We start from the raw sequence: 20,690 nt of genomic DNA, 5'->3' as shown, positions 1-20,690 counted from the left end.
CTACATATATTTTGATGTTTAGTGCAAAGCTGGTGTTCGACTGCCCGGAGGTGTGTGTTTGACATTACCCAGCATGTGACAATCAGAACAGGAGCCAGCGGCAGCTGTTACGTTGTTGACACAGTCAGGTGACAGATATTAATGTGTTAACAAGCTTAGCATAGCTGTTACATTCAACACAACAAAAGTGGCATTAAAGAGCCATTCGTCATCGTTCACCTTTAACCCTACAATTTTGTAGTATTAACCTGATGTGTTGTTACACATTTTATCTGCTGTCACACAGGAGTACTTTGTTGCTCCGGCTTATACAGATGCATGACACATAAAAGGAAAACCTGAACCTTTGACTGCCTAAGTGAGAGGATCTGGTGGCTCTCTGAGTAGTTTGGTCCTACTCTCGTCTAGGTTACATTGACAAACCAAAAAAGTTGTTCAGAGTTGTTCTTTATGCTGTGATGAAACACTTCTATCCTCAAGTTAGTTATGTCATCTCTTTTAGCATGATGATCCCTCAATTCACAGGGCACCAAGGCTCACTGAGTAGCATAAACTAAAACTAAGTGAAAATTTGACAAGTTAGAAAGCTCTTTCCAAAACCTACCATCAAAATACCAAATGAGGGGAAATATCTTTATGTGAATGGAGTGCATCTCTCCAGCAGAGCTTCAGATATTTGGAAAATCGGTTCCAAGAAGTATTTAAGCTGCATGAGGTTCGCCTCAACACCTTAAGATGCTCTATGCTGGTTTTTCCTTTAATTTGTCACTCCCGTTTTTATGTCTGCGTGTGTGATTGTTCACATGTGTGTGGCTGTATCAGGGTACAGATCCCTGTATGGCTTTGACACACAGGCACACTTTTTAACTCCTCCCCTCTGCCTTCAGCCAGGGTGTGATTACAGCCAATACAATCTTGGGCAACCTGCACTGAGAGAGAGAGAGAGAGAGAGAGCGAGAGAGAGAGAGAGAGAGCAAAAGAAAGATCGGCCAGCTGCTCTGGTGCACTCTGGTGGTTCTTGTAACAGCGTCACTGTTTGCTTGATCTCCAAACAGTCCAAGTGTGGCACTGAGGCTCATGCATGATCCTGCGACAAAACTAATTCCAGTGGACGTATTTAAATGGAAAAGGCTGGCTTTTCTTCTCCCAAACTTTTTATTTTTTTACTTGATATTTTGATATTTTCCTTGGATTTATGAAAGGGCTGAAACTGTGTGAACCAGTATTGTTTTGGCTTCGCGGACAGTTTGGATTCATCTTTTCTCTGGAGAACGTGTTTTTGTTGCCTGCACAAACTTCCAGAAACAACAACATCTTCGGAGGTGATGACGAGCCACTGCTACTCCCTTCTGAGCACTGCCAAACAAGACTCGCAAGGTGTGAAATGTGATCACTAACTGCACAGAAAAGACACTGTCCAGTGAGACAAACTACCTCAGATTTTTGTAAAATCGTTTGTATGATGCTTGCATGAGGCTCCTACAGTCCCTCAGTTGTGCTGACTTTGATGTGAAAATCTAACACTTTCCACCTCTTGTGACTAAGTTCCCTGACTAAGCAAAGATGAACAATTTGAACACATCATCCTCACTGAACACGACAGGCGCCATATACGCACCCATGGGAAAAGAGATCATCGTTATTCTTGTCTTCATCATACTCATCATAGTGGTGGGAAACCTGCTGGTCATCATTGCAATAGCACGAACTCCGCAGCTTCAAACGACGACAAACATCTTCATTATGTCCCTAGCATGTGCGGACCTCATCATGGGGGTCCTCGTCGTGCCTCCTGGGGCCACTGTTGTGGTGACAGATAAGTGGCAACTTACTGAAACATTATGTGACCTTTGGACTTCTATCGATGTCCTCTGTGTGACGGCGAGCTGTGAGACACTTTGTGTCATAGCAGTGGATCGGTATATAGCCATTACCAGACCGCTACGGCATAAAGTTCTGCTCAGTAAGTGGCGTGCCAGAATAATAGTTTGTATAGTGTGGGTTGTGTCAGCCCTGATTTCCTTTGTACCAATAATGACTTTGTTATGGAGAGACGAAAATGATGTTTTGGCGAGAGAGTGCTATGAAGATCCCGCATGCTGTGACTTCGTGACCAACAAGACCTATGCTATAATATCCTCTATAATCTCTTTTTACATTCCACTGCTCATAATGATATTTGTTTACGCAAAAGTCTATTTAATAGCATCCCGGCAGGTCCAGAAAATAGATAAGAGTCGGATGCGCTTCCAAAATGAATATCCAACATCACAGACACAAGTTGGCCCCCAGCTCAACAATACGCCGTCATCGTCCAGCAACTGCAACAGTGCAGCGAGGAGCAAGAGTACCAAACGCAGGCCGTCACGGCTAATACTTGTCAAAGAGCACAAGGCCCTCAAGACTTTGGGCATTATCATGGGGGTCTTCACTGTTTGCTGGCTTCCTTTCTTTGTCGCCAATATCATTAATTCTTTTAACAAAGAAGTTCCTGATAAAAAACTCTTTCGACTATTAAACTGGCTTGGTTATATCAACTCTGGCCTCAATCCCATCATCTACTGCAGGACTCCAGAGTTTCGCACTGCGTTCAAGAACCTGATGGGCTGCCCATGGATGTCCACTCTGTGGATCAATTCTTTTTATAAAGAACTGCGGACTCGCTGCCCCTGCTTTCTATGGGAAGCTGAGTCAGGCACAGCAAGCCCTTTTCAGAAGACTTCAACCAGTAGGACTGAGGGTAGTGACAGCCTGGCCAGTACACAGGCAAGCAGCAGAAGTGAAGAGACTTCCCCTGGTCCTCCACAGTCCAACGGCTGCACACAGTACAGTGACTATTCGGAGCCAGAAACCACGTTGTAAGTTCATTTATCTTGTTATGACTTCACAAAGCAGTCATTTCTTAAAACAATGGTAAAAGCTCACATATGTGAACTTAAAGGCATATAGTTTACTACTAATACTTATATTATAATACTTAAATATAATACTAAGTAATAAGTATATACTAATACTTATAGAATTCCACCTCCTCAAGTCAGGGTTAAAGAACAATAACACCTAGCAATATTTAATGCTGTCATGTAGAGGGGCAATCACCTCAATATAGAATTAGGTTCTCTTATTCATAAAACTCCAGTTTAGTTTATGCGAGGACACTTATGGTTCTCTGTTTTTCTGCATTTAAAGGACAGTGAGGTAAACCAGAGATTCAATATATATTAATATATATATAAATTAATATATATTTGAAAATAAAAATCATACTAATTTGAATGAAAAGGCTAAATTTATCTCTAGCAATTGGGAACTGTGACAGTTACTTACATTAAAAACAGTGTTATAATTAATGAAATATGACATTTTAAAAATATACCTTAATGTTTGAAACACTCATCACTTGCTACCAAACTCCCCTTTAGGCTGTGTTTCATGACATTAATTACAATATTGTAATTAAAAATCATTTCTCGCTTTTTTTCTTTTTGTATTATGGTTGATACGCCCAGTTTAAAGCCATTTAAAATAATCCCAGGACCACAAACAAAATGCTTTTTGATTTTTTTTCTTTGCAGTTTGACAATGAAAGAAATGTAATAAAAGCAGAAATCCATATTTAGACATGTTCTACTACACCGTTGTGCTATAGTCCAGAAGTAAAATATATTGAGAATAACAGTGCAGAATAATAAACAATTTCAGAAGTATTGGCAGCTGTTAGGCTCTTAAAGTGTTACTGTAAGAGTTCAAACATTCAAGTGAAACTTTATATTTGTTTTTCATGCATGATTAAATAAACCTTTGAGGACTGTACCTGTATTGCTTATTGCGCCACGCTACCTATAATCAATCTTTCAACTCAGCTGATGTCAGTGTGGCAAAAATAACAAACAGATGTGCACAGCACAGTTCCTGGTAGTATGTGCATGTGGCTACTAGGTTTGTAGGTCATAGAGATTAAAAAACAATGCAATTATTGAATTAATTAAAATAGTATTTTCTAGAAAGTGTCATAATTGTAAATTTTTATTTGTAAAAAATGTCAACCCAAAATACTTTGGTTACGCCAAAAATGTGTGTAAAGAGGCTTTGGAAACTCAGTGGGCGTTGTGCAAAGGTCTGATTCGGAGAACTGCATGGTACATTTGAGAACATTTTAGTGTGTGTGCCTGTCAGTGGGCCTCAGTGTGCCCAGCCCAACAACCCCTGCAGCAGATAAATCTTTATCACTTATGCACAAGACTTCCCTCAAAACTCGAGAGACTGTTTACAAGAGTGACAGCCAATGAGAACGCTCTCCTTAACACACTCTAACTGTAGGCGGACAGCCCAATATTCAATTCATTACTACCCTAATGCACAACCCCGAGATGAAACCAGGTCTTTCACAGATAAAAATAGTAGGCGAAATTATAAGTTATGGCATCATCTATGTAGTGTTTATGTAAGAATTATACCTCTCACATAATTTAATTACATTTTTTAATGAATTTGAATTATGAAATAACTGATCAATTATCATTTTAACAAAAGAATTTAAAAAAACCCACTTGAATATTCAGAATATTTCTTAGTGAATTTACAGCTGAAATAAAGTTATTTTCAGAGCCGTACCGTCTTAAAGGCAGACAAGACAAAGGCCGTAACTCACTTACAATTACACCTGCACTACAATGATCGTTAAATATCTCATCGCTGTGTTTAGTTTCTGTCGCCAATATTTATGATTACTAAATTTTATTGCGAGCTCTTGCATGAATGGAATTAACTTTTGCATGTACATTTATTTTTTTATAAATGCAGTGTTTCAGGTTACAGTGCATTTATATGACTTCAAATTGGATCAAACAGTGAAAAAAAAAAGTCTTTATGTTGATACATTTTATTTAATAAGTTGCACAACTCTATGCCGCATATGAATTCCCATGACTGATCCACTTTTATGGAAGGGCCGTGCTTCTGATTTTAAATATTTACCCTGAACACTATAAATTATTTTTCTCTTCCCCTTTAATGGCATCCCCTCAGTGGAATTTTACAGACATAATCAATGGGGCTACAAAACAGGAGACATTTAGCAGCATATAAAAGCCATCCATAAAAGGAGCCTGGTGTGTTCTGTAGTAAATCACCCCAAGGGGAAGGCTCAGCAGACTCACTGCACGCTTTCAGCAGGATTACAAATGTAAGTGAGACCAGCCGTTCAAGAATGACTTCGACAGGTCCAAGGCTCAAAGACCGCCTTAATGAAGGAATATGACAAACCGTTTCAGATACAGTCTGTTCACTGCCGAATTTGTTGCTTCAGTCGCCATCATAAGCGACTGTGGACCTCCACACAGTAATCCCTGTCAGTTTCTCCACCTCTTTCAAAGAATACAAAAGAGCAGTAGAGCAGCATGTTTCCTTTTCACCCTGGGACAACAAAGTTAGTTAAGTCAGGAGCTGATGTAACCCAGAGTGGAAAAAAAGCAAAGCCCAACCACTGATACGAATGGTTACTAGGCTGTACTTCACAGAACAGAGATTATCAATAGTTACTTTGTTTTCATAGAAATACATGCTGGCATATCAGTGATGCCCTCATCAACATCCAGACCAACCATCAGCTTCTGTCACGTAATGCTGTGGCGTATGACGAGACCACTTCTGCAAGGATTCTCTTCAAAACATCTCTCCTTTAGTCATGTTTGCTACATGACTAAGGGTTAAGGGTTTAGTTTTTCCGTGTCTCCCTTTGTTTTTATCTGCCTTGTTTCTCTTAACATTAGCCCTAATATGCATACGAGAGGTGAGTCTTCGTGTATCTGAAAGGCAATGCTGTGTATTACAAGCAGAGCGAGTTTGTTAGCACAGTTTATCCATCACTGAGAACATTAAAATTAAGTTAACAGAGAGTGGAACATTTGATTTCAAAGAGCAGCAGCCAACTAGGTTGTGGACTAAAATACTTTACGTATGTGGAGCAGAAATTACGGCGTCTGTTAGATGACTGATAGACTGATTCAGAAACATAGAGCTCTGCTGTGCAGGTCTAATATACCTGAGGTTTACAAAAGCCACACAACCATGTGCTGCCATCTAAAAAAGTCCACGCTGCTCGGGCAACACAGATGAAGTTTCAAGAGATGTACAAAAGGAGGGATGTGGAACTCATTTTACACTGTGGGGCACTTTGACCTTAACTGGGCGGAACGAGTAAAAAAGTTTAACTACACATTGCATCATTAAGATGTCTTGGCATAAGAAAAAATCAAGTGTATTTAAACAGCATGATAAATACTGTCGTCGTCAATAGAAATAATCTGTCAGCATGACTCTTTGGGTTTAAGGTGTAAGAAATAAACGTGCAAAATTACAGAAAAGATTCTGCGGGCTCACTCTCGAGACTCTTCTGTGATAATAAAACAAATATTTTCCTCATTTTTTAAATCTTATTTATTTAGCTTTTTACTGCTTACCCACCAGAACATAAATAGTCATTTCTGTTGTAGATGGTAAAAAAAACCCCTGAAACTTTGTGTTATTTAAACGTTTATAAACACACCCTTTACTTTTTTTTAAAAAAAGTGTCCTGTGGGCTAGATTGGAGCATTTGGTGGGCCGATTCTGCCCCCCCAGGCCATATATTTGACACCACTTTATTAAAGTCTCAAATGTATTGGATTTAATAAAACTGCATCAGGTTAAATATGAAATAAAGTGATGCAAGAAAAGTAAAATTAATACACAAATTTCATAACATTAAAAATATAGTACACTTAAAATGTAGGAAACTGAAAGTGTTCAAACTCATTTCTGTAGGAACTTAATCACAAGTTAGGATAATATTACAAGTGTACAACACTTAAATCAAGTAGTACACCTGATGTAACACCTGATCTTATGTAAACAGATATGCCACATGAACTTTTTTAGTATAGCAGAGAAAGCTGATTGTATATAATTTCATTTTTTATCACATTTCAAAATCCATATTCTCCGCAGAGGTAGTGGAGTGTTGCTTTGATAGTAACTGCCCCTCAACATGAACGCCGAGCGGAAGTCATTAATCACTAAGAGTCTAGGTCACGACGGCCCATCTCCTAGCTAAAGCTTAACAATGTTCTGAGTGGGTATGCAAACATCAGAAACCACATCAAACATACACAGCAATCAAAGTCCTAACAGTCATAACACAGCTGAGTGATGTGAAATTAAAGATTAACAGTCCCACAAGCCTTTGCACTAAGCTGAGAGGAACTATCCGCAATCAGCAAACTCAAGTGCATATTAAACGAAACAAGCATGCAGGCAACATGGGGAGTAGAGCAAGTCAACTAAAAAGATGACTGCACTGAGTTTAATGGCAGTATTTAAGTACCGGCAGTGCTTACACCTATGCAGTGCATATTTGAATATATGCTCATATTTTTAACTTGTGAACCTTCAAAAGAACAACAATGACGAACATAGATGACGAATTCCATTTCCAGTACTAACGCCAGCTTACTGAAGTCCATACAAGAAGCTCCACAGGATCTTGTAAATATCTCTGACATATAAAAGTTAACAACTTAGAGTTTAGCAAATCTAAAAGGACATTTTGTATATACGTCTGACATTTCAGGTTCCTACTATAAGTGACTGAGTGTGTCTTACTAGAACAAACTGTATCGTTATGCCAGCTAAAAATGTACATATAATTACCCACACATGTATGCTGTATTCTCCAAGAGCGCCCGATTTTTATTAATGGACGTGTTGTTAGTGTAAAATATAGTACACGGTAATTGTAGACAATTTAAAAACTGTGTAAACACATATTTCGGCTGTGTTGTGTTTACTAGTTAAGCGTGTCGAAGCGTGAGGCTTAATGCAACATACTCTGCAGCCTGTTAGAAACAAGCTTTTTACCTCTCTGGGCAGCCAATGTGTGGTGACTCAAGTGTCATGTGACATTACAATGGCCTAAAAATGGTGTTGCACATTGACAGACTGCAGTGGAACGTGTTGAAGCCACTTAGAGTTTTGAAGGTGCTTCGGGAGCAACATGCACAAATGCTTGGTTTTGTTTTCAGTGCCGTGAACCCTGTAATGCAAAGGCCTCCCTGCACTTTGCTAATTGGGTCTGTTCCATAATATGCACTTAGATAGCTTAGAGTAAGCTCAGGCCTAAGAGAGCATGAAGCATGGAGTAGGGAAACACAAAACATGGTGGTACTGACCTGTGGGAAACCTCCAATACCCTGGCTGATATCACAAACAATAACACTGCAATATGATCTTTAAATGGAGGCATCTGGGATACTTGACAACATATATACACACACAAACATATACATACATATACATACATATACACATATATATATATATATATATATATATATGTGTGTGTGTGTGTGTGTGTGTGTGTGTGTGTGTGTGTGTGTATATGTATGTGTATATATATATATATATATATATATATATATATATACACACACATATATGGAGAGAGAGAGAGAGAGAGAGATATACTCTCCACTGTATATTTATTTCTGCTTATTGTGCCCAAGGTTAGTGAAACTGCTTGGCTGACATGTACTATAATGGCTGCACAGATAGATCTATATTTTAAATACATTATTGCGTCTTTAATGCGTGCTTGTGTATCTCTTTGTCAGAATGAATCCCAGTGTGACCAGTTGAAACTTGCGTTAGCTGTATTTAATTTTACTACATGATTCAGTCTTTGTATTTATCCATTTAAAACAAACAAACAAAAACCCAGGATAGATACATATATGATTAAAAAAAAAAAAAAAAAAGATAGTTACTGTAAATGTGATTTCTTGTGGGCAGCATGGTGGTTTGAATCCACCATCTGGCTGGGGCCTTTCTGTGTGGAGTTTGCATGTTCTCCCTGTGTTTGTGTGCCTCTCTCTGAGAACTCTGGTTTCCCCCCCACAGTCCGATGACGTGGAATTAGAGAGGTTAACTGGTGATTGCAAATCGCCCATAGGTGTGAATAGTTGTCTGTCTCTGTGTGTTTGCCCTGTGAAAGGCTGCCGACCTGTCCAGACTGTACCCCACCTCTTGCCCTATGATAGCTGGGATAGGCTCTGGTCCCCTGTGATCCTAAAAGTGGATAAGCAGGAGAGAATGGATGGAGGGATTTTCTTTTCTTTGCTTTGGCTGCTTTGAAAACTATTTTAACAAGACAAAATAGTCCGTAACAAAACTGTCATTGTTACATTTAGTAGAAACTGAAAGTCATAAACTGCACAACTAACTAAGGACTTTCTATTTGCATTTAACAGTGAATCGCATCCTGCTATATAAAGACAGCTTCAGATTCGGCAAACACACACGTCAGATATGATGAATGGATTTTTCCTAACTAATGATGAGCAGAGGCTACTTTAGCTTTAATGGAGGCTACACAATATCTGCACACATATCTGTGGTTTTGTAATTCAAAATAACTGACTTAAGTATAGCTCTTTGGCTCTATTATTCTTGGAGTTTCTTCCCATTAACTCCTTTTGACCCCAGAGTCCTGTGTACCAGGTTCCAGGTGGAAAGATGCATAAAGACGAAAAAAAAAAAAAAAGCTTAAAAACCATGAAGGTTTCTCAAGTTCAATCTGGACTGGTGATAAGGAAAAAGGAGACCTATTGCATTCAAAATTCTTCTAAGCGTCTCTTATCCATAAAGCGCAAGACTGCTTATCTTGGCTTTACGGTTTTGCAGCTGATGCCGACTACAGTGCAGATGTTTTTTAAATGTAGAAGTGTCAAATAATCAACTGAGGCTCAAGGGGTTAAACCATCCAAATACCGCACACTGAAGCCACAAGACACAAAGTAGACAACAGTGATGTCACTTTCCAGCAGTACATAATGTAAGAAAGGAGTTCTGATGAAACCACATTGTAAACTGTATGGTAGCTGTTTTCTTCCCTATAAGCATTCATATTTCTGTGCAGCTTCCAGTGGAAGGTAGATTATGTCTTCCTGTGGAGACATGTACAGCTGAAGTGATAGCATCAGAATTCCTGTCTTGTTTAAGGGAAAAGAAGTTTCACAAAGGACAGAATGATGAGGGCAACTATGCAGTAACTTTCTGTAATTAGGAAGAAAAAATAAATAAAAGGGAAGAGGTGCAGCGATGATATCAATGAACACGAAAACACCGAGATACTTACAAATAACCTGTAAGACAACAAACAGCGGCTGCTGTCTCCAAGTCCTTCTTTATCTGATCAAAACTAAAATGGTGTGCAGGGCGAGACCAACACAAACCAACAAGTCATACAGAAACACACAGAGAAAAGCTCAGTTTGCACGGTCACATAACACATGGCTGCACAAGTCAAAAATATGAGGCGATTCACGACACGATAGTAATCTGGTCTCGAATATCAGGTACTTTTCAATACAGATAAGGCTTCTATTTAAAGCAAACAAAATGAAAATCGAAAATATGCAAGTGACATAATCCCAGGTGCGGCATATTTAGACATTTTATTCTCATTACTAAGAGACAGCCTAAAACAACAAAATGCCATGCGATGCTATTTTACCAATAGGTATGGATTTTGTCACGGAAACGCTGGATGCTAATATATCCATCTGTTTTCAGATTCACGTTGCAGGAACAGGACAGATGAAGAGTGAAATGTCAACCTACTGAAGCGAACTGCGTTTCCAGCTGTTACTGTGATTTCTGCAAAGTCTGAGACCAAACAGCAAAGAAAAGCTACAGAAAAGTTCAATCCCAAACCCTGAAAAGCACAGCAGAATGAAGCTAGCCCCAAAGACATGACTGGATTGACTGTGGAGAAACAGATGATTCGGTCTGAATGGGAACACTGTGACTGTTTTTGTTGTTGTTGTTGTTGTTGTTGTTGTTTGTTTGTTGGCGTACAGCCGAGATTAGGTGGCATCACGGATGAACCTCCCAGAGTCCTCTACGTGTTGTTTGGAAAAAGGCTCTCTGCTCCAGACTGACAGTGTTTGACATCAACACTGAAATGCATTCCAGTACATGGACACAGTGTCACGTGGCTTGTGGTTTCAAAAATGTCAGTATAAACTAATTTTTGTACAGTATATTATCTGGTAAGTTATGTAATGACGATACACTGAATCTGTAGCAAACTCGACTAAGCGATCATTCTGGCAAGCCTGTCTCCACTGTAGGAACATTTTCTTTACAAAAACCTTTCAGTTTAATATCAGCTTAACCAAAGAACTATGAATAGAAATACTCCATTTTTGTCTCGGTTTAAAGTCTTAATGTTTCTATTTTGAGTCTGTATGCACACAACAGTGAAACTGGGATTTAAAAGCCCATGTCTATGTTAAGTTGTGCCATGGCTACGAATAATGGATGACAGAACCTTACGTCTGGATGCCTCAAACATCACGCTGTCTAGAATCTTTTTGTGGGTATGTCCTTGTACAAGGTACAGTATTACGAACTGCAGGTAAACACAGCAGCATATGCAACATGCCGTGCTGCTAGTTTATTTTCTTTGGCTTGTGGCCACAGTATAAGCCCAACATGTCCACACGCACAGAAAACCTTCTGCCCACATTATGTATTACTTCATTGTCATAAGGCACCTTGTGGTGTGATTTTACATAACATCATCTGTTGCATTGAAAAATAAAGTATTTTAAAACTGTGTAACATTGGTCATGCGTGCTGTGTGTGCAAACTCACCATTCTGGAAGCAAACAACAAATGACTGTAACAATATAATAATTATTATTATTAACTTTTGCTGTATGTAACCGTCACAGACAATGACTTAAGAGGGATTTAATTATTTTTGTCCTTCATAGGTGGCTTCATTTGAAGTGGGGTTTTTTGGGATGCTGTAGATGTGAAAGTGTAGTACTTTAAGTACTTTCACAAGAAAAAAAAGGAAAAAAAGTCAGAAAAAATAAACAGCTTTGTGAACAGGAATATTTGTTCCCCTTTTCCTAACCCTTTGATCTACTTATGGCCCCTCGGATTTATCTTGGGAGGCCCTGAGGGTCCCGACCTTCACTCCATGTTCCACAACACTGAGCAAGTAAAACTACCGTTGATGTGAGCTCAAGACACAAATCTAAACAATGCATTATTGAAATGTTATTTTAAGTAATCCTCCCACTATCTAAACCACTGTCATCTCTGGCTTTGGCTACTGTTTGAGCGGGCAATATCTCCGTGTTATGAGAGGAATTTACAAGATTTGGGACTTTAAAAATAAACCAAGAGCAGAATGTAAGACATTTGAAAATAAGCCAAAACTGACATTAGCCCTGCCAGACGGGCAGTGTGACTACCAAAAATATCATTCGGAGAGAGAAAAAAAAAGCCACACAACAACTCAGAATGGAAATAATGGCCCTGTCTGAAGCCACATTCCTATCAGCTGATTCCTGTTCCAATGTTTTCCATGAGTGGTATCAGACCGAAATCAATCCTAAAGTTTTCAAGGAAAAGCCACCACTTAAAGTACGACTGGGAGGGTTTGATAAGATACAAGTACAGGAAACAAAAAGACTATAAAAACAGAGGCGGAACATCTGATTAGGAAAATATTCTACATAAGAAAATGAATTCAATAAAATCCTCTTTTTTCTTCTGCTTTTACTATTAAATGTGACTGAGGCAGTCTTGGATCTGCTTGGAAGTTTAAATGACTTTCACTCTCAATTACACATGTAAGTCCACAGCCAGTGTCTGAGACGTGTAGCTCAGTTTTCTTCAGGATATTTTTAGAACCTGCTTCAGATAAATGAAAAAACAAAACAAAATAAAAAAGTAGATTTAAGAATCCAGATATTTTTCCCAGAGTTGGAGTCAACAGTGTTGTCGGGTTTTCTTTCTTTCTAAATGTCTTTCTCTGTCACATTTTCTTTCTTTTATCTGTGTGTTCGTTTTTGCTTCAGAGGCCAACTCGGCATTCAGAAACAATTTGACTTCACAGAAATATTCCAACTTCAACAATAACACCCGGAGGCTCAAATATCCAGCAAATGACAAAGTCAAAGGTAGAATTTTTGTTGTCATTCCCTGGGATAAAATGACTGTACCGATGTGTTTTGTGTGAGAACCACACAAAGATAAATGAGTTTTTTAAAAAACGGGGCAAGGATAAAAATATTTAACAGCCGTGTGAAAAGACCAGAATCCAATTCCCCACCTAAAGCTTACATTTTTGGAATCTTTTTCTATTTCTTTCCTGGAAAAAAAAGAAAGTTGTTGTCATGTAATCTATAAAAACCAGGACTGGACAGGCTGGACAAGAGCATCTTTAACTCCAAGTCAACCAGTTGACAAGAGTTGATGGCTGATTTGGCCATCTACTGCCATCTAGTGCAGTTATCTGTGATTTCCAGCTTCATAAAGTGAACTACAAAGCCAGGCTCACTTATCACCTCCATCAGATGTTTACTTTGATTCTGCAATTTCATTTAATGCAATATTCACTGCTACCTCTTTATCCCCTGGAAATGGCTTTCTTTCCTTAGTTCGCTGCCTGGAAGGAAACCACTATTTCCCAGCAGTATTATGCAGGAGCACAGTAATAGCCTGAAGAGATTTACACTGCACGCTGGATTTCAGTTGGTTTCCAAGGAGGAAAATTGCACATGGAACTTTAATTTCTCATGAATTCAGATTACACATGAACGCCACCATTAAGACTAGTCTGATCTGTGAAAATGATAGTGGGATAAATGTCATCAAATGAATGCATTTGAGTAAACATATAAGAAATGGATGAGTGGAAGCCATGGATGCAGGAAATAGCCTCATCTGCAGATATATATGACCGACACAGAACACTCTTGTACAATTAATGAGCAAGCCTCTTGCTTACTTCTTCGTTTTTGTTTGTTTTTTTGTTTTTTTTTGTGTATTGCAATAGGGCTAATTTATGGCGGCTACCGCCAAGCTCCCAAACAAGCCTTAATAAGGACACAAAGCTTTAGACTAGCGTGTTGTCGGTGTTAGAAGCTAAAGATGCATCTGGGTCTTCACTGATAATAGCTCATCCTTTCTTTTTCCAGTGGCTTTGATGGCTTACCGTCAGGGCAAAAGTAAACTCACCGGAGCCACACATTAGGGAGCGACAAAACTCATCCATCCCCGTTGCCTGGGCCACAGAATCCAAATATGTGCTGTAGCTTGGCAACAGTGCCCAAACAAAAGGTTCGCAGCTCCCGCCGGTCTGAGTTGTCTGACCGCCTCCGAGATGAGCCGACCCGGCAGCAGCCCTGATGAAAAAGGGGTCAGCCAAAATGGAGACCCAGGAGGTCAATGCCCACTGTTTACCAATACGCTCAACGCACCAGTGAGTCCCGAAACAAGGTTGTTATCCGCCTTCGCCAGAGATACCCAGGCCAGGAAAGTTGAGCTGGCAGGCAGAGGTGAGTCTTATCACGTTATATAGATAGATAGATAGATAGATAGATAGATAGATAGATAGATAGATAGATAGATAGATAGATAGATAGATAGATAGATAGATAATATAACTCAAACAGAAACAATGTTGTGCAACTTCAAATTTAATTTTAATGTAATTTTAAAAAATGCTTATGTCATCTCTATGTAGTTAGTAATCTCTCCTCCCCCCCCCCCCCCCCCCCCTAAAAAAAATACCGCAGGTTTTTTTAAACCACTATTCTAGTGGTAACTACATTAACTACAAACGTACACTTTACTCAAATGCACTGATGATCTCATGAGTCAGATCCAAACTTAGCAAACTTACATTAATATAGACAACAGCTATCGACAGATGTGAAGATCAAAGATGCAGACATTGTATGACATATTTACTTACTTATACTTACTTTTTAAATAAATAAACTTAGATATATAACTTTTATCCACAAAGTGCAGTTTGATTTTTAAATGTGAATTTAGTGAAGTACATCTGTTATAATTTAACACAGACAACATATGCTAATATAGGTGCTTTTATTATTATTATTTTTGTTGTTTTTGTTTTGTTTTTTGTTACAGGCTTGCTTTATTGCACATATAATGTAATGTGCCTCCACAGTTCTGCAATGTAGCTGGAAATACGTGAGCCGCATTATGGCAGGCAATATGTGAGCAGAAAGAAAAATACTGCTATATACACCGTGTAGCCTCCTCAGATTCTAATCTGAGCAGAGGACTGGTTCGCCGGTCACCAGTCAGTATCTTATTCAATGTAATAAGATACACCGAAGAAGATATTCAGTGCATCAGACACTGTATACTCATATCTTTATAGAAAGCCCGGTGAGCAGTACATTAAGATTTTCAGTAAAATCATTAATTGCCAGTCATGGCCTTTAACATTTATATTTTGTGTCAATGCTAAAAACAGGAAGCATTCATGAGATTGTACCAGTGGGTGTTTGAAGGGGCTTTTTAAAGCCTGGAGGTTGCATTTGCTCCCACTTTAATCAGCTACTTTGAGCCTAATAGAGAGCAGCTGAAGCTCTGCGTGAGCCTTCTTGAAATAGCTGCTAGAAACTCAGTTCTTGCCTTGCTTTGTACCTCATTTTCTCAGCCTTTGCTGACGCATACAGTGCAATAGCTGCTAAGGCCACAATTACGTGAGCATGTTGCAAGTAAATGATCTGTACCTTAAGATACTACTGCACTTGTTTAAACATTTTAACTCTTTGTTGCCACTTGTTAGAAGGCAACACAATTATTAAAGGGATTTTAATTTCAGTTTTTCGGCTCTGAGGGTGCGTTGTATTTTTGTGTCAGATTAAATATATTCTGTTCTTTGCAATACATGTTTTTGCAGAGTATTACAGCGAGGAGGGAAAACCCTTTGAATTGCGTCTGGTTGGAAAAATAAAGCAGCAGTTGAGCACTGATCCCACTCTTCATCCTGAGTATCCCTCTTCTCTTGGACTGAGAGAATTCACCAGGAAAGCCACAGAAGTTGCCCTTGGGAAGCATTCTAGGGCTATAGTGGAGAACCAGGTAATGTCAGCTACACACAGACAGCTCAACTCATTTGAACCTCGTTTTGCACAAAACAAAAACTAGGACTGATCATGCAGTCAGTCAGCACCGTCATTACTCGGAAAGACGTTATTTGCAGTTACTATAAGTAACTGCAGAATAAATCAATAGAAGATCAGCAAGCAAACATCATTTATATCAAAAAACTCTGCTGCTGGTATTTCCTGGCTTTCGCTGCAGGTGTTAGGTGTCCAAACTCCTGGTTTTACTGCTGCTGTTCGTCTTGGAGCTGAACTCTTGAGGTGCTGGTACGATCTCAGTGCTGACTGGTGTGGCCCGGTTTACCTCTCTTCCCCCTGTGATGGTAAATAAAAAACCGCTTCTACTGAACAACATTTAAAGTGGAACAATTATGCCCATTTCCAGTTACATAATTGTATTTTTGGACTCTTCTAAAGTTGCCTTGCATAATACACAGTTCAAAACAAATCTTATGTATCTTCTTCTGGGCCGGGGTGTAGGGCTTTATTTTATATATATATATATACACACACACACCAATAATTACAAAAGAGTATGTCTTGTAAACAATCAGCGCTGTTTCCATAGCAACACAAGATTTTGAAAATGAATACATAAAGGAGACAAAATGTCAAGGATTCCACATCATTAGATAAATATCTGTCATAGAAAAATGCCCGCATGGAGCTCTGTGACTTATATCTTTATTTAATTGTGAAAAATAAGAAAAATAGTGAATAATAATGGTGGTAACATAAAACCACAGTCATCTAAGATGATCCACAACACTTGCGACAATGTTCAATGGACAGATGAGCCAAAATATGCTGTCTTTGGAGGAACACTCCAACACCAAAACCTCATCCCAGCCGTTAAGCATAGACTCATAAAACACTTCTTCCCAAAATGCTGACTTTTAAGTTATTTGATTATTTTCCGTGTAATTTTGTCACAGAAGTAGAATTGAAAATGTAAGCTTTAATGGAAACTGGTCAAATTTTACAGGAGAATGATTGAAAGCAGATGCATAAATAAAGGACATAAAATTCATTCAACTTAATGGCTGTGTCATGGCCTGAAACCTTTTTGTAAGGATAATTGGTTCCAAATTCCTCTACAGCAATCCCCCGACTTTTGCTGCCATAAGTGAGTCCACGAGTTACTGAACCGAGCCTTACTTTTTTCAGTCTGAGCTGTGAGTGATTACTCATTGTGTTTAATAAAGATATGAAACTGCTTGCCTTGTATTACACTGGTTAAGTTAGGCTCCATCGGTCACTAGTTATTACTTAGATGATGATCAGACCACATTTTTTGAGTAATTAATTCATAAATCCTGGTTCACATACTTTTCTTGTGAGTGTACATGCTGCGGACAAAAGTGTCATTGATCTTTAGGGGTTGGTACTGCTTTTATATCTAATAAGCCAGTATAATGTTTTGTCTTGATCCTCCCTGCAGACTCATTGGCTGGTATCTTCCAGGCAGCAGGGATCCAAGAGATCCGTGAGTATTATTACTGGGATGACAAGCAGCGGGGCATTTGTTTGGAGAGGCTTCTGGAGGATTTGGAGAGTGCTCCTGAGCACAGTGTTGTTGTTCTGTCAGCGTCTGCCCACTACCCGACCGGAGCAGACCTCTCTCAGAGTCAATGGGCTGTGATTACACGGCTCATTACGGTAACTAACTTGTGCATTTATGCTCTCCAACAGAAGCTGAAATTATTTTTATCAGACAAGCAGCTTTTCACTCATACTTAATTTAATTTGCTCTCCTGGCACTGTTTTTCAACAGAGCCGTAGACTTTTCCCCTTCCTCTTGCTGCCTACACAGGCACTCTGCTGTGGAGACATGGAGCGTGATGCTTGGCCTGTGCAGCACTGTGCATCGCTGGGAATGGAGCTTCTCTGCGCTCAGTCATTTTCCCATTGCTTTGGACTATATGGTGAGAACGTATGTGCACTGAAGGGGCCACACCTATCAAAATGTGCTTATTGCACAAACGAACACTGCACTCTGCGGTGAGAAAACAACTGCGCTGCCTGGAGCTAATACAAGTCAGTTTGAACTCTTTCTTTTCTGAATGAACCGACTCAAGGTAATTGACAAGAGCACCTCTTTACTTATCTTTGAACCATAATCGTCATCAGAAAAAGGCAGACTTCAGTAGCCATAGAGAGGAAAAATATTTAAAGGCCAAGCTTTACTATGCTGAGTGCATGAGATCAAATTTATCCAGTGTGCTCCAGGGACTGTGGATTGTTGCTGCATTCCCTGACTTTTTCTTCACCTAACCTGTCAGAAGAGCACCCTCTCCGTGTTGTGTGAGTTGAAGAAGTGAGTAAGAATATAAATAAATAAGAAACAAAAAAGGGAAAAAATTGCTGTTGTTGGACTTGCAGCCTTCACACTTGGAGAGAGTTGGCGCTTGTTTGCAACATTAAACTTTATTTCTGGTTTTAATATAATTTGACTAAAACATAAAAATGCAGAGGTTAACGCATTTGCTTACATGTGAAGGAGGGAGGAGAAAAACAAAACAGCCGCAGGGGGTCACAAGCTAGTGTACTCCTTGTGCCGGTCCCACGCTCAGATAAATGGGAGGGTTGCATCCGGTTTCAAATCTGTGCTAAATCAAACTTGCAGATCCATCTGCTGCGGCGACCCCTTGGGAAATAAGGGAGCAGCTGAAAGTACCTGTGAAAAATAAAAATGCATATATCCTCATTAGAGTCTTTTGCAAATCATGTTTCCAGGGGAGTTCATGTTTTTAGAAAGGGCTCCTCTGATCTTCGTAATTGGCTCTGGGATGAAATGTCGAAAATGAAATGTGCTGTTTTTCTGCGCTCATCTTTTAAACACAAGTTAGAAAGAATCAAAAAAGTGGCAACTAAACCTGCTTCATGTGCATCCAAAAGCATCTTTGTAATCTTTCATTTGTGACCCAGTGAATATTTACCAGAAAAAATGGAAAAACCTGACAGGCTTGCGGTGTATACTGATGCAAAGCATTTCTTTTCAGCAGAGCATAACGTTACTTCACTGCTGCTGGGACATTCTGTAGATTTCTTCACGTTGAGCTCATATTGTTTCCTTCACCAGGTGAAGCTGTTGGACACCTCCTGTGCGTCTTAAAGCAGAACTCCGTCCTGCTGCCCGTGCGGTCTCAGGCTGACAAAATAGTGAGATCACTGTGGGCCAGGCCATCCGTAGGAGGAGCACATGTTGTCACCACAGTGCTCAGTAACTCAGCCCATCTTGTTGAGTGGTGAGACATGCTGCAAATGATCTGGCATTTGAAGAATTTGGCCCGGACATTAGCTGTTGCTGTTTTATCAGTACATGTGTTGTATGTCTCTTGATGTTATGCATACACGCCCCTTTCCACCCTCATTTTTCATAGTGCAGATATTGAATTATATATATATTTTTCTCACTGTGTTCCCCAGGCAGGGAGAGGTTAAGCACATTGTTGAAAGGTGTATGCTGATCAGAGCCATTTTAAGAGAGAAGCTGAGGCTTTTGGGAACTCCTGGTCGCTGGGACCATCTGACTCAACAAGGTGGACTCTTTTGCTGCACAGGGTTAAATGGTAAAAACTGAAAAGCACTGTTTCAGCCCTCCTCTCAATTTTTTTTTAGAATTATGTTTCTCACAATCTAGAAGGACAAATGATTCACTGCATCAGCCTCGAACAAGGACAACATAAATGCTGTCTGATGTTCATAATTAGTTTTCTCAGCTCTTGCTTTGCCGCGATTCTCTGGAAGATCCTTTGAAACAGCTAATTGGCATTTGCAACACAATTTTTTAATGTATTCATAAAGTTTATCAGTGTCTGATGCACTTATTCAATCGCACACATTATGCACACATATGGCTTATACGAAGGCCATAACCCTGATCAGTCTACATTGAATTGCTGTTTGTGATTTTAGTTTGGTTCAAAAAATATAACTTGAAAACTTAACTGCTGAAGATATATTTTATGTAGCATTCATGTTTTAAACAGAGCTTTTCTTCACATGACAATAACATAGGTTGATACACTGATGAGCTTTCATGATTTTGCTTTTTTGTGACTGTTTTTTGGCCTTTTTAGGTGAGCAAGTAGAATTTCTGTCAAACAGGAGACGGGTGTACCTGCTTCCCGGCGGATGTCTAAACGTGAGCGCAATCAACTGCCGCAACCTGGACTATATAGCCGAGTCCATCCATTTGGCTCTGACCTCTTCACTCTGACCACGCAGCTTTTATCAGCATCCAAATTCTGTGGGCTTCACAATGAGTTTGGACCTTTCAAGTGTTTCATTAAAATGTTCCTTTTTAAGTTAAGTGTAATTATGATGTTACTTAAAAAAGGGATGTTTATGTTTCCAGTGCTCTGTTGGGTCAGCCATATCAGGAGATCTGCTGGAAGCTGTGGAGTGATTTTCCTGTTCAGTCTGTTTACATTAAGAGTTGATTGAGGTGTATATTTATATATTCTCACTTTACATATACGGAATGTGAACAGAAGGTAGTGTAGAAAACAAATTACTTTTTTTCCTTTTTATGGAAGATGTTTGCAGAAATTGTTTCTACACCTCAGTAAAAAATAGATTCATAAACAAATAAAAAAGAGTTAGTCACCGAGAGCTGCTAGACAGACTTTGTGTGTTTTGGACTTCTAGGGTAGCTTTTTGCCTTTAGTTCAATCATAATTACTAGCTGACAGCTGGCAG

At 39.3% G+C, this 20,690-nt stretch overlaps 2 protein-coding genes across 4 annotated transcripts; both read left to right on the top strand.

The window, feature by feature from the left end:
- The first annotated feature begins 985 nt into the window (after positions 1–985).
- adrb3a (adrenoceptor beta 3a) lies at positions 986–12,380 on the top strand. Of its 2 annotated transcripts, none has more exons than XM_086313865.1 (2): positions 986–2,858; positions 10,609–12,380. In XM_086313865.1, exons 1-2 carry the CDS (start codon positions 1,564–1,566, stop codon positions 10,634–10,636), a joined length of 1,323 nt encoding a protein of 440 aa, XP_086169991.1. In that variant the 5' UTR covers positions 986–1,563; the 3' UTR covers positions 10,637–12,380. The 2 variants fall into 2 exon arrangements, with proteins under 2 accessions (XP_086169991.1, XP_086169990.1); XM_086313864.1 differs by lacking the exon at positions 10,609–12,380 and adding an exon at positions 5,555–8,306.
- Positions 12,381–14,132: 1,752 nt separating this feature from the next.
- Positions 14,133–20,296, top strand: got1l1 (glutamic-oxaloacetic transaminase 1 like 1). Of its 2 annotated transcripts, XM_086313867.1 has the most exons (9): positions 14,133–14,396; positions 15,782–15,963; positions 16,186–16,309; positions 17,428–17,472; positions 17,575–17,645; positions 17,761–17,911; positions 19,069–19,234; positions 19,416–19,558; positions 20,069–20,296. In XM_086313867.1, exons 1-9 carry the CDS (start codon positions 14,222–14,224, stop codon positions 20,206–20,208), a joined length of 1,197 nt encoding a protein of 398 aa, XP_086169993.1. In that variant the 5' UTR covers positions 14,133–14,221; the 3' UTR covers positions 20,209–20,296. The 2 variants fall into 2 exon arrangements, with proteins under 2 accessions (XP_086169993.1, XP_086169992.1); XM_086313866.1 differs by having other exon boundaries at positions 14,139–14,396; positions 17,428–17,645.
- Positions 20,297–20,690: the final 394 nt, after the last annotated feature.

This window comes from Aulonocara sp. 'chitande type north' Nkhata Bay, linkage group LG12, assembly GCF_057382095.1.
Source record: "Aulonocara sp. 'chitande type north' Nkhata Bay isolate Kocher_YH1m ecotype deep benthic linkage group LG12, A_spYH_male_GT1.1, whole genome shotgun sequence".
In the NCBI taxonomy this organism is placed as follows: Eukaryota; Metazoa; Chordata; class Actinopteri; order Cichliformes; family Cichlidae; genus Aulonocara; species Aulonocara sp. 'chitande type north' Nkhata Bay.
Note: the sequence above shows the minus strand (reverse complement) of the source record. Positions and strands in the feature narration are given on the sequence as shown.

What these genes read in the sequence shown, in the direction of transcription:
- adrb3a (XM_086313864.1), top strand. Translation starts at nt 1,564, where the DNA reads ATGAACAATTTGAACACATCATCCTCACTGAACACGACAGGCGCCATA. An exon ending in TCGGAGCCAGAAACCACGTT is followed by an intron (nt 2,859 to 5,554) that starts GTAAGTTCATTT and finishes TTGTTTTCATAG; the next exon opens with AAATACATGCTGGCATATCA.
- got1l1 (XM_086313866.1), top strand. Translation starts at nt 14,222, where the DNA reads ATGAGCCGACCCGGCAGCAGCCCTGATGAAAAAGGGGTCAGCCAAAAT. An exon ending in TGATTACACGGCTCATTACG is followed by an intron (nt 17,646 to 17,760) that starts GTAACTAACTTG and finishes GTTTTTCAACAG; the next exon opens with AGCCGTAGACTTTTCCCCTT. An exon ending in TCAGCCCATCTTGTTGAGTG is followed by an intron (nt 19,235 to 19,415) that starts GTGAGACATGCT and finishes TGTGTTCCCCAG; the next exon opens with GCAGGGAGAGGTTAAGCACA.